Source organism: Epinephelus lanceolatus, chromosome 7 (assembly GCF_041903045.1).
Source record: "Epinephelus lanceolatus isolate andai-2023 chromosome 7, ASM4190304v1, whole genome shotgun sequence".
Lineage (NCBI taxonomy): Eukaryota > Metazoa > Chordata > Actinopteri > Perciformes > Serranidae > Epinephelus > Epinephelus lanceolatus.
Genome location: NC_135740.1, coordinates 43,917,243 through 43,930,957, shown reverse-complemented (window position 1 = coordinate 43,930,957; position 13,715 = coordinate 43,917,243). Strand labels below are relative to the sequence as shown.

The 13,715-nt window shown below is 42.8% G+C and overlaps 1 protein-coding gene across 3 annotated transcripts in view; it reads left to right on the top strand.

Moving 5' to 3' along the window:
• LOC117261049 (transcription factor COE3) overlaps nucleotides 1–13,715 on the top strand; it is a 201,174-nt gene that overhangs the window by 51,821 nt on the left and 135,638 nt on the right. For all 3 annotated transcript variants that reach the window (XM_033633252.2, XM_033633253.2, XM_033633251.2), the window contains exon 6: nucleotides 1,391–1,459. In XM_033633252.2, coding sequence (XP_033489143.1) covers nucleotides 1,391–1,459 — 69 coding nt within the window. The remainder of the gene's footprint in view (nucleotides 1–1,390; nucleotides 1,460–13,715) is intronic.

Here is a 13,715-nt window from a genome sequence, read left to right as displayed (position 1 = left end):
TCGGCAGCCAGTTTGCCCTCTGGCTACCTGGATGGCTGTTTTGGCGAGCAGCTGTCCGGCTGGCTGGCTGGTTGTCAGGGGCGACAGCACCGGGGGTCGGGGTGTGGGGGGGTCCACAGTGGTGCCTCCAAAGCTGGGCGTCGTCCAACTGTTAGTGACCTTGGCTTGGACCCCTCCCAGCTGGACAGAGAGAGACAGAGACAGAGTGTGTGTGTGTGTGTGTGTGTGGGTGTGTGTGGAGAGGAAACAAGGCTGCTTTTCAAAATAAAAGAATCTGATAATTTGGAGCCATTTTATTTTGCAAGTCTGTAATTTCCTAATAATTTGTTTGGTGTAATTTGGTATTAATTAATAAAAATAGACATCAAGTCCTGGTAAATTAGTTGTGCAGGTTTTTAAAGCAGTTGTGGATTTTTAGGCAATTTTCCTTAAATAAAAGCTGCAGGTCGCTTCTGGAGTTGAAAAGCTTTTAGCCTTTAGCTGCTCTGAGTTTTTGGAACAACGCAAGTGTTTTATGATGAATTTAAAGGTCCAGTGTTTCGAATTTAGAGGCATTTATAGAATATAATATTCATAACTACGTTTCCAGAAGTTTTTACCCTCCTGGAAATATGAGTCGTGTTTCCGTTACCTTATAATGAGCCATTTATATCTACATACAGGGTCCTCCTCCTCTACAGAGTCCACCATGTTGTTTCTACAGTAGCCTGGAATGAACAACTGCATCAGCTGCTGTAGTTCTTCTACAGGCTTGGCACAAAGTAGAAGTTTAGGTTGGTTGCTGCTAGAGTCCACTAAATTGTACACACTAGACCTTTAAATCTTCACTGTTTTTGCAACACAGTCTCACTCCGACCTCGTCACACATGGACGTTTGGTCATGGACTTTACACATCAATATATGAGGTGTACCCAGGTCACTGTTCACAGTGCTGTCACAGCAACCTGTCTGATTGATACTTGCTTTAAGATGAGAACACAGATTTTCTAGAGGTTTAAAATCTGTTACCTAAAGTTTGTAACTGTCTGAAATATTTATGCTGCTCTGTCAGATTTACTCTCTTGTTTTTTTTCATTAACAGAAATGACAGTGTAAGCTTCGACTGTCACTTTTTGTTTAAAGTTTGAATGTGTGAAAAAAAAACAGATATTTGATCTGTTCATGCACAACGTCTGCTCCTCAACAACACTGTAGTTGTTTGTGTTTTTTGTTTTGTTGATGCTGTGAGGAAGAGTGATGCTACGTCAGCTGGTCCACATTTAGTCCTGCCTGTATGAATGAATTTCTCTCTCGTGTAATGTCATTCAGAGATCCTGATAGGTAGAAAAAGTCAGATTAAACTCTTGATGTAAAATGTTTTAACACTCAATGTGTCATTTTCTCTTTCAGTCGGTGTTGTGACAAGAAGAGCTGCGGAAATCGCAACGAGACGCCGTCTGACCCCGTCATCATCGACAGGTAGGGACTCACCTGATGAGAAACTTGCCTTTCTCTCTCTACCTCTGTGTATCTGTCTGTCTTCTCTGTTTAAACACAAACACACAGTTTCATTCACTCTTTGAGAAATCGGGTTCAGGTATTTGTCAGACGCTCATTTCACATCAGGTGGTGAGAATGTGGAGTTTTGGGTTCATGTTTTCAGAGGACGTTATACAACATGCAGCTGGTCGACATCATTAAATCTGCTGGGAATTATTTGCTTTCATGTTTAAGATCATAAAATCTTTTGTTTCTTTATATATATATCGGCTGTTGTCTCAAGATGAATCTTGTTGTTTAACGCTCTCTGGTTGATGCCAGTGGATCGTTCTAACGCTGCTCACAAGACCAAACTCTGGTGGTTTTCAGCTTGTAACTACTGTTAACTCACTGCTGATGATCTCACAAATCATCAAGAATTCTTCCTCCCTGGTTTCACTAAATTTCAAAGAAAATCAACTAGTATGGTAACTGGCTGCAGAAATCTAATCCATCACACTCGATGTTAAATCAACTCTTCTCTTCACGAATTCCAGTTGACTGAAGGTCTGCTGACTCTCCACCATATTTCTCTTCACCCAGCTGTCTTCTTTTTACGAACACAGCCGTCATCATGTCAGATTTATTGTCTCTTCCTGCTTCTGTTTTTCTGGTGTCTCACTTCTTCCTCACCTCTCACTTCCGACACTCGACTGTGTGAATTGTATAATCAACACCAGGCGGAAAAATTCCGTTTAAATGAGGCAGTATAAGCGCAGACCTCTGATCAGATTTAATGTGACAGAGAGAGCTGCTTATCACTGTTATGTGGACATGATTTCCCAATATAACCTCTGTCATAGTAATAGGTTTCTATCAATGAATATAAACCTGGTTGTATTGGCAAAGATTTAAATTTACTGTGGTTATATTTGGAAAGTCCTGATTTGATTGTTTTTGAATCACTTAAGTTCACTGGATCCTCATTTTAAACAACATCAGACTTAATTCTGTGAACTTTATTCTTATTTCTTTAGATGAAAGTGTGAACATATTAACCTGGAACATTTAAACCAAAGTAAAACTTATACTCACATCCTCTCTGACAGAAGGCACAGTTGCAACAATTGAAATCAATAAAGGATCTTTTAACTGAAATCACAAAGGGAAAATAGACTTTTGTTTAAGTCCTATTTTAAATAGATATTTGCACACCATTTAATCTCTAATCCAGGAGGTTTTAAATTTCAAATTGTTGACTTTATTTGCCTGTATGTGCACATTTTCAACCCAGGTTAAATACAAGATGGGTGACAAGTTAAAGGAAAACCAACATGAAGTCTCTCAGTGTTGAGTCAGATCTTCACAACAGCTTCAGTGCTCCTCACCAAGTATGTGGATCTCTGTTGGAGGGATCATCCACAAGCTATTCCCACCTTTATTTGTTTAGTTAGTCTCCTTAAGATCAAGAGAGACCGGAGGACAGGAGACAGAAAGATCAACAAACATTTCTTCAAAATACATTTGAAGATGTCCCCCTCGATATTAAGCACATGTGCTTTTGTGGTGGTGCTTTGAGATCCTTTTAATTGAAATCTCATATAGTCTCATATTTTCGGGGCAATGGGGGGCGTGAGCAAGTAACAAAACGTGTAGCTCAGCATGTGACGTGGGAGGGAAGCCACGGCTGGTCAGTCCTTCGGCAACTCACTTGTAAATCGGCCCATTCTTCACTGTCCCCATCATCTGACGGTTAATGGCCTCTTCGTTTGCGAGGACAAGGAGGGCGCGCAATTCCTTGTCTCCCCAGTTGCTCATCTTTACAGTGTCTGTCAGGTTTGTGTTTCCCTCTTGCTACTAGCTGCTCGCTAATTCCTGCTATCAGCTGTTTCCTGTTTATCCACTGCCAGTGGCTCGCACGTGCGGCGTCATCAACAGCTCCTCCCACAAGAAATCAACAGCCCCTCCCGTGGCGGAAGGACGCCTCGTTCTGTTTAAACTAAAAGGGTTCCGCCAATGTGACTACTCTATGAGGCGGAAAATTGGGCACCTCAGATCAACTCGCCAGTCCAGCTCTGTGTGTCTTAACGCTCGCAGATTGCCGGCAAAACGGCCCAAAGTTCACGGAAAATCTGGCAGTGTAAAAGGGGCTAGATAAACCCCTCACTCCTCCACAGCTCCACCCTCTCATCCAAATATGGTTACTCCTGGCTCCAAAAAAAACCAAGATGGAGACGGCCAAAATGCTTCAAAACAGCAGTCCACAAACCAATGATTGACGTCATGGTAGCTACGTCCATCATTACATACAGTCTTTGGGTATAACATCGCCAAGGAGTCAGTGAGTTGAGCTGGGAGCTACAACTAGAGCCCAGTTTTTCCCCCTTATATTTGTTTACCTTTAGTCCAGCTGTCTCTAATAAAAGTATGTTGAGTAGCTATTAGTAGCTCCTGTTAGCAGTGTATCCGTGGACGTACAGATGACTATCACTGAGCTACTTTGATACAGATTCTCAGGCAAGTTCTGCCTTTAGAAGGAGCGTCTTTCTTCTCTGATTTCTAAGTGGATTTATGTGTGTTTAATTTAGATAAATGATGTCCTCGGGAAGTGTGAGTCAAACTGAATCTAAAGATGAGTTTCCTATCTGTGTGTTCACACACGTTATGAAGAAGAGCATAAGGACACTAAGAGTTTTAAAGTAGCTTAATCACCTCCGTGAGTTTTGTGTTGGTGAGCGGTCACATCAACAGCCAAACTACAATAATTAACTTGTTGTTTTTTAAGAACACCTGCGTGCACCTGTCCCTTTCACCTCACCCCTCCTCATCTCTCCCCCACAGCTTGAACTCCTCTGTTATAATCCTTTTAGTCAGACTACAGTAACTAAACCTGCTGCATTGACTTTCTGTATTTTAAAACTGATGCTTCATTTATTTTTTATCCAATGCCGCATAAAAAAAAAGAAAAAGTCCCTCAGTGTGAATATTTACTCCGACAGCCAATCAGACGATTCAAAAGCATCAGCATCACAATCCTTTATTAACACAGGGTTCGTCCTCTCCGTCTAATCCCTCCGCCCTCGGTGTCCTTGGAGTCGGCGGCTGTCCGTCACAGCGCCCGGCTGTGATTGGTCGGGGTCGCAGTGGTGGGAGCCAATGACCTCAGAGGGGGTCAGGAGGGAGAAAGAGGGGGGAGGGGTGGGGGTCAGCAACAACTCCATGTTGGCTCGTTAGAGAGGCCTTGGACTGCGGCCAGGACACACACTCACACACACACAGGTGATACACACTCATTCACTGTACCAGCGCAGACACACACTCTCTACATACAGTATATATGGCACAAACATGTTCATACATGCTAGAATGGGCATAAATCAGTGATCCTATATGCACATGAAATGTACACACCTATATACTGTATACTGTATATACACACACACACACACACACACACACACACACACACACACACACACGCACACTCTGGTCCGTCCTCTCACCTTGGGCTGAAGGTGTGTTCTGGTGTGTGTGTGTCTGATGGGTGTTTTTAGAGTTTTGTCACCTCTCTGTGTGTTCTGTCACACATGAGATAGACTCTATACATCCAACTACCCCCCCCCCCCCCAACACCTACAGACACAAGGCATTGTGGGTACTGTATGGTGGCACTCAATTGGGACTCTGTTGTGTCAGAACTGTCCAATACACCGTAATAAAAGAGATAAAATATATACATACATATATACATATACATATATATATATATATGTAAAAATGTGACTGTCAATACAGGTAACAAATAGTAAAAATAGTAATAAGTTACTTTATGAACATAGAGTACGTTGTTAATGTGCTTGAAGGGTCCACCTGCGTTCTTTTTTGGGTTTTTCAAATGGTAACTCCTACTCAGCCATTAGCCAAAAATTGGTTAAAGCGCTGACACCCCACCCCACATACAGACACCGTTCCCTGACAGTGCATGGAGAGAAAGAAAAGTGTTAGCTTGAAAGATTTAAGCCTTGAGTTGTAACGTGGTGCTATTAAACCTTTATTAAACCAGGTGAAGACACATTGAGATTCAATATAATACTGAATTTGTATAAACACATTAATAGATCCATAATCAGTAAAATTACTGTTTCTGTCAAAGGAGTCTGGTGGCTGTGGACGGGCAACACATTCTCACTCCGACCTCGTCACATATTGACGTTTGGTCATGGACTTTCCATGTCGAGATACACGTAAACAATCAGCCAAGTCAAGTTTACCGTTTTCGGTTGAAATTGTTGTCGTATACGCACATACACATAGTTGGGTTTAGGAAAAGAGAACACGGTTTGGCCTCCTGGCACCGGCCTCCTGGGTGAATTTGGTCCATCCACCATCCATCCTGCCTGCCCTAGTCAGACTTCAGCCGCCCTAAATCTCATCGTTGTCCCTCCGCATTTCCCCCAGATGCTGCCAGGCACAGTAAAACATTGACGGCGACGGACTGCGTATCATGCCTTTAGTTAGCAGCTTTAGCAACTTGAATTCAGCCAGCTTTTAACTTCAGATGATCCCAAACTATCTAATTTCTTGGCTCCTCATTATATTCTCTCTCCACCTCCATTTTGCATATCCATGTTATGAAATCACATCACCTGTCCACAGCTTGAGTGCATTGTGCGACGGTAATAATCATTTGCATGAAACACAGTGCGTTGATGTAGTTATATCTAATGAATAGATTCAGCTGCACTGCTCAGTTTGTATATCTAACTGTGATACAACCTGTTCAGTTTTATAGTATAATGCTGCTCATTCAGACAGCAGCACCGTGTTGTTCTGTTCTGTTCTGTGTTCACACTGATGTCAGTTTGTATTAAGTGACGTTCAGAACAAATTCTCTCTTTCTTGGTTTCACTCTCTGCAGTTCGACCGCTTTAATTAGGACACGACAGGACACTGATACTAGTCCACTAACCCAGGGAATATACACACACACACACACACACACACACACACAGTTATTGTGTGCATATTAATGGACACACAGTAACATGGACACACACATATATGTGCAGACACACACTCTGTGATTTACTGCAGCGCTGCTTGTTTCTCTGCATTTTAGCGCCTGTTAAGAAATGCAGGATTTATTACTGTGACCCCTCTGATTCACACTTACACACACACACACACACACGCACACACACACACACACACACACATAATATGGGGTGGGGGGTATTTTAGTGTGTTTAGTGACCCATCATGCAAATGATGTAGCTCAGTAGCTACAGTAAAGCAGTTTAATGTTGTGAATTCACGTCTCGCTGGAGTAAATCAAACTGACACACACACACACACACACACACACACACACTGGTCTTTGTGAGTTTCATGCTTTATCTTTGAAGATGATGCTCTTTTACCATCTTATTTCCCTTTTCTTCATCGTCTGTGATAATTTAAAACTTTTGTTTGAGGATTTTTAAATTTTCTGAGGATGATGACGTCATAAAATATGATGACAGACATTCCAAACTTTGTTCAAAAATCTCAATAGAAGCTTCAAATGGCATTTAGTGAAGCTCTACTGATTTTGCTTCATGCTTCAAAGCTGTGAAGGCCGACAGAAACCTCAGAGACGGAGAGGTTAGAGAGTGAATATGTATCTTAGTGATTTGGATGAACTGACCCTTTAACTTAAAACTAACAGAGCTTTACCCTCAGAACAGGAATCTGTTTCTTAGTTTTTAAAACTGAAACTGAAGCTAGAGTGTCACTGACAGGCCTGTGTGTGTGTGTGTGTGTGTGTGCATATAAATGCGTGGTGATGTTCCTCTCAGAGGTCGCTTTGTTTCCTCCGTTTGCCGGTTAATGGCCGAAATCCTGCCGAGGCAGCAGAACGCGGCGCTGACGGATCGCCGTAACACCGCCGTTATTACACGCTAATATTGCAATTAGATGGGTGGACAAGTTGCCCGAGCGGGGCAATAAATTGCCGCAGAGTGTCAGAGCGTACGAGGAGGCCGAGCTCTAATTACCCAGAACACACCTCTCCGCCCTCCCCCTCTCCTCCTCTGCTGTCTGACCATCACCCTCCTGCTTTAATGGCCGCGCCTTACATGGAGGTCACGACCCCGCCTTTACACTCAGATCACCACTTGTTCCTCCAACGCCATTTGCGGCTTTGATGTCATCTGTAGAGAGGTGAGTGTAGAGTGATGGAGAGAGACCTTTGACCTCTACACACACCATCAGCCTCCCAGTTCGTCTCCACCCTCCTGCTTCACCTCCTACAGGGACACTGCTGCTGTCAAACCCCTGATGTTCCCAAAGACTCTGAGCAGCAAGATTTATCTGTTATTTCCTGCAAAATAGAACAGAGTCAAATTATTGTTGACCGTTGAAAAGTTTATAATCTCCTGTCACAAAGCTTGATGTCTTGATGTCTTGCCAGTTTTGTTAATTAGCAACATTTCCTCATCGTGTTAATAGAAAACAAAGTCACACTACGCTTTCCCCTAAATGAATTTGCTTTTTCAAATTAGATGTAAAAGAAAAAAAAGAAATTCAAAATCAAACTTCAAACATTATTCTCGCCTGTTCTGAGACACTGAGGACATCGACTGAATGGAAGTTTGAATCATGTAATTCTTTTTATGGGGCTAAACGTTTTCAGATTAAAATAATAAGTTTTTATTTCTGTTGAAATAGTTATTATTGAAGGAAATAAGAGGAACATCAGTATAACAGCTGATTAGAAACATTTCATCAGTAGTTTTTAAAACATAAAAAGCTCAGTGACTACATTTCCCATCAGCCCTGTTGCCCCCCCGCCCTCTGTCTGTGAAGAGAATAAACACATTGCAAGTGATTTCCTTCATCTGCCATCTGAAGCAAATTAAGGGAAATTTAAGGGGAAACTCAAGGCCTCTGAGTTTTTATGTGAAATGGGTGTTTTTATTTTTGAGAATTAATCATCATTTGCAAAAAGAAAGTCCTGCGCGTCGTCTTTGTCTCCCAGTTAAGATGCTTTATCGTCTCCTGGGAGCAGGAACAGCAGCGAGGCTGCAGAGCGAGCGTCAGCACAGAGAGAGGAAGCTTTGATTTAAAGAGCAAGAAACAGCGCAGGGTTTTATACAGAGGACACCTCAGAGGTTTCTGTTGTTTTTATTAGTGTGTTCTCCTTCACGTCAGCTCTTTACTCCTTTATTTCTGTCCATGGAAAAAGTCTTTTGTTGGTTCATTCAGAGTTACATCTTTTTCTTACGTTTAGTCTCTTGAATCAAATGTGGATTCACTGATTTGTTTTGAAGAGTTGGACTTAAAATACCTGCTTTTGGTGGCACAATCATGGCAGGAGACGTGGTGATGTCTCTGCAATAACTGCACTTTTTTGCCACTATACCTGCTTGAAAAACAGCGAAGCCTCGTTTCAAAACACCTATATTTGGTGCCTAAAAAAAGCCACTGAAAACACAGTAATGGTTTGCTAAAACTCCATCAGTTCTGTTGTCTTTTCGGCAACTTGGCAGGCGTCTCGTCAAGATGTCACGTCCTCCATGATTCTCCTGGTGGAATTATCAGAACAGAAGTTGAAGAACTGTCTTGTTCTTTAAAAAGATGACTCAAAGCTACAAGAGGCCTGTGGACTTACGGCAGCTACGACTCCCAGGGTGCATTTCACCAACAAACATCCGATGAGGAAGCAAACAGGAAACCTTTGGAGCCTTCAGTGTTGTTTAAAAAGATGCATTCTGGGTAAAAATCTCTTAGTAATAGATACCGAGGTCTCGGCCTCAGAGTGGAAGATGTGCAGCTTTAAGTCATGTTTCAGTGAGTATATGTGTGCGTTGGACCCTATGGAGGGTTAACTCCACAGGGGGGTGGGTGACGGTGGAGATGGGGGTGGGGGTGGAGGTGGGGGTGGGGGGGTTATCTGCCCCTATGGACCCTTCCCAGCAATCGTAGCGTATTGATCGGGGCGAGCGAGGCCCATCGGAGCCGGCCAGATTAAGAGTATAGATTTACAATAAAAGCAGGACATTACTGGGCAGGAGAGGCTAAAATTGAAAGGAGAGGGAGAGGGGGGTGAGGAAGAGGGTGAGGAAGAGTCAGTCAGGGGGAGAGGAAGGCCTGGAGGTTGCTGCAGGGGGTTCTGGGTAGTTTGAGTGGAGGATGTGGGTGCAGGTCAACTGCTGCGACGCAATTTCAGGTTTATGTCGGTTATTGAAGGAAGCCGTTGTTACGGCGACGTGTTAATGGGGTTTTATAGCCCCGACATGGACCGACGACCTGCAGGGGCAATGCATCATGGGTAAAGTGGGATCAGATTGGACTGACAGTGTTTTATTTTGAAGGTCAATTCGTAGAGAGAGAGCTGCTGATAGATGAGAATTCATTCCAATATTCAATGTCTCCAAACAATTTTTAGTATTTTTAGGCAACAAAGAGGCGCTGATTGTTCCTCTGAAACTGTCAGTGATTAGAATTTGTATTTTGTAATTAAAGTATTTGAACAGAGGCATTGTGATTATATTCGGTGTCTTAAACCTTCGAGCCACAGGGATACTTTGTCAGTAATTACTTTGATATTCAACATTTTCAAGTGAAAGTAATTAAATCTCTAAAAGATGAAAATATAAAAACGTTGAGTTCTTGACCCACATTGGAAAAAAAAAATCTGGAGGCATGGGGACAGTTGATCGACGTGGCTTTAGTGAAAGACACCAGGTGCATTATGGGAAATGTAGGACCCAATGTTTATGGAGTAGAAGTCAGGATATCTCCACCTCTGCTGCTCAGATTTCTATTTTCAATTTAATTTAATTTTAACTACTAAATTACTTACATGCAGCTTTAAATAATCATTTTTACAGTGCTAAAATGTATTTAAAGGGAAACTTTATCGATTTTCAACCAGGTCTGTGTCACCGTGTTGTGAGGACTGTGCGCAGGTGAACGTTGTTCAGGTGCCCCTCCGTGCCGGCTGCTTTCTGACCTCCCTGCCTGGGCTGTGAGGAAAAGTCTTCTAGGTGACACGAAACATGTTGTGTCATTCAGTGAATATTGGATGGCACGGGTGGCGCCTTCACACATTCCCCACATCCAGGTGACACAGAGCTGGTTCAGAATTTGCAACGTGTCCCTTAAAGTTATTTTAATTGCTGCTTGTGTTTGGACAGCATTTAACATTTGACAACTCTGACATCTTTTGCCACTTTTTATCACGTTTTATCACTTTGTTGTACTTTTAGTCTTCCTAGTCTTCATTTTTGTTAATTGTTTCCCTAAAATCTTATTAACTTCTCTAAGGTGTTGTGATGGATCATAATAATAAACCAAACAATGTTTTCTGCATCAAATCCATGATTTCATGGAAACTCATTGATGTTTAGAAAGAGACGAGTTCCTCCAGAGAAGATCAGAGGCATTTTGCTGGTTCTGTTCAGTCTATTTATACCCATCATTTCCATTTTATTTTAAAAACATTGTTGTTTTCAGGAGCAGAAAACAACAGGTTGTGCAGATAAACAGATGCCGGCCACTGTCTTTCTTGCTTTCTTCACTGTGTGGGGTTGAGTCAGTGTTAAGACGTCCTGCATGTGGTGTGAGTTTAGGTTAAGTTTGTGTGTTTGCAGGTGACTGTGGGCTGTAAAATATATATATGGTGGCTGGACGCAGCAGCAGGTGGCCTGATGTTCACGCTGAATTATTCACCAACACACACACACATGAAGACACACACTTGGTTTACTTCTAAACGTTTTGGTTCAGACTCTCGGGTTAGTTGGGCACCTCTGTGAGTTGTAAATGATCTTTTGTTTAAACCCTTTGTGTGTCTCTTTGAGCACGACACTGGTGATGAGATTATTTTTGCAGCATTTTAAAAGTTGACTTTGAATTTGTACAGAAACAGAGAGAGGTGAGAGGTCAAGTATCAGCCCTGTTTTTAGAGTCATGTTTACTTTATGTGACCACGAAACGAGAATAGCTCAGAGGAATGACTAATGCTGTGTGTGTGTGTGTGTGTGTGTGTGTGTGTGTGTGTGTGTGTGTGTTTGACCTCTGCCTCTGTTTTCCAGAAACTTTCCTCTCTAGAAAAATGCAAGCACGAGTTGTTTGTTTATGTTCAGTAGAAGTGGAGGAAGTGAGGAAGAAGTCTCTTTTTCTTTCTTTCTTTCTTTCTTTCTTTCTGCCGAGCTTCTCTTTGGTTTCTCAGATGTGTGTGTGTGAGTGTGTGCTGGTTTGTGTGTGGTGGTTTGTGGGGCGAGGGGGAGTAGGGGGGTTAGTAACCTGTCTCACTGTGTCTGGGTGTCTCCATTAGGCCCCAGTGTAGCCAGGGGGGCCTGAAGGGGCCCTCGGGGCTCACTCAAGTTTGATGTGATCCAGGGAGAAATGTTCAGTGGCCCGGGGGTGCCCACAGCCATGTACCACAGGGGAGGAGGGGGGTGTTTGCATTCAGACATGATGGATGATGGAGGTGAGGTCACCTGGTGGACTCAAGAGTTCCTGAATGGATCCACATGAAGTCCAGATTTGTTGCAGTTTTTTTTAACTTAGTTTGGACAGATCATATCAGTCTTTCTCTGTAATGAAAAGGAGTACCAAAATCATGACTTTTAGTTGTTAATTTTACAAGCACTCAAAAAATGTATGGTGCAAACACATTTCTGAGCATTAGGGCTTCAGGTCACAATTCATTTCTCAATCAATTCATTGTTGGGTCCAAAGAAAGTGGCAGAAATTGGTGAAAAAAGTCTATTTTAATTTCTCAGAGTCCAAGATGAAGTCTTGGAATGTCTCGTTGTCTCAGACCAACAGTGCAAAACCCCAAAGAGATTCAGTTTTTGCGAATTAAAACAGATTTAACGAAACATTTTTATACAGTTGTTACAAAAACAGCCATCCGAGAGAAGTATTTATTCAGAGTATCAACTACGGATGCATTAGGAGAACTGATGCAGTGTTTAACGTGGGCCCTGTTCATGTTTATAGAAGTTGCTCGTTGGTGCATGAAGCCAAAATGGTTCAACTGCAGCGTATAACATTACCTGGATGATCTGGGGATTATCGGCACTACTTTGGCCCATAGAGCAGGCGCACTAGAGATTTATGGCGGCTCAGTGTTAGTGAGTGCGGCTGAGCATCTTACTTCCGCTGGACGAATGGTTAACTTTTGGTTTAGCGCTCCACCAACTTGAATAGGGATAAAATGATTTCAAAATGTCTTTAGAGTGAATGGATCCAACCCTGATAGTAAAACAAGTCATTTCGTAGGTTTTGTTGCTCAAAAAATGTATCCACTGATTTACAGACATCTCTGTTGCCATGTAAGTCAATTGGAAAGAGTCTTTTTAGTCCGCAGGTCATCACCTGACGGACCCCAGTTGTAATATCACTGTTTTGCCACCATAAACATTGCGTCAAAGCCCTGCGCACTAACTGGGGGCCTGAGATTGACTTCATGAATTTACAGCCAACCTTGGCTAAAAAACAGGAACAGAAATCCATCATTCATATCTGAGAGAAACTCCCATCATCTGGTCAAAGTGATGACATCTTAAACACAACACATGTTAAACAGAAAGAGCTGACTTTGGTGAAGGCCCTGAAGGCAGCATGGTTAGAGTCTGGAGTCCTGGTTCAGAGTCTTGAGTCCTGGTTTACAAGGACCACAGACTGAACCTGTCCCATCCCTGGGCCATCAGCTGGTTCCCACTTCCTGTTGCCTCTTAATTGGATTGAGGAATTACATCACCACCTGCAGGTTCGTTAGCCTCCTCAGTGTCAACATCTAGCTGTGCTCAGCTGGAAACACACCCCACACCCAATATCCTCCACCACCCCCCACCCCGAGCCAGGGCGGGGCGCTCACTAGGGGATCATGGGAACTTTGGGAGTCCCCCCCCCACCTCACACACCGTCTCCCCTCTTCCTTCCCTTCGTCAAATCCCCCTCCCAGCATGCACCTCACCCCCTCAAGGCAAATCACCTTGTTAATCTCAGTGCGTGCACACACACACACACAAACACACACACACACACACATACTACACACATCCGCTGGTGTAAACATCAGTCCTCTCACCATCACTAGTAGTTGTTTTTAAACACACCAGTCACACCTCTTCTCTCTTTTATCACTCAAAACAATTTTAATCCCTGAACTTGGACAGCTGATAAGAAATGCTCTATATTCCCCTCTAAATGTAAAATGAATAGTGTTATACAGTACAGGCCAAAAGTTTGGACACACCTT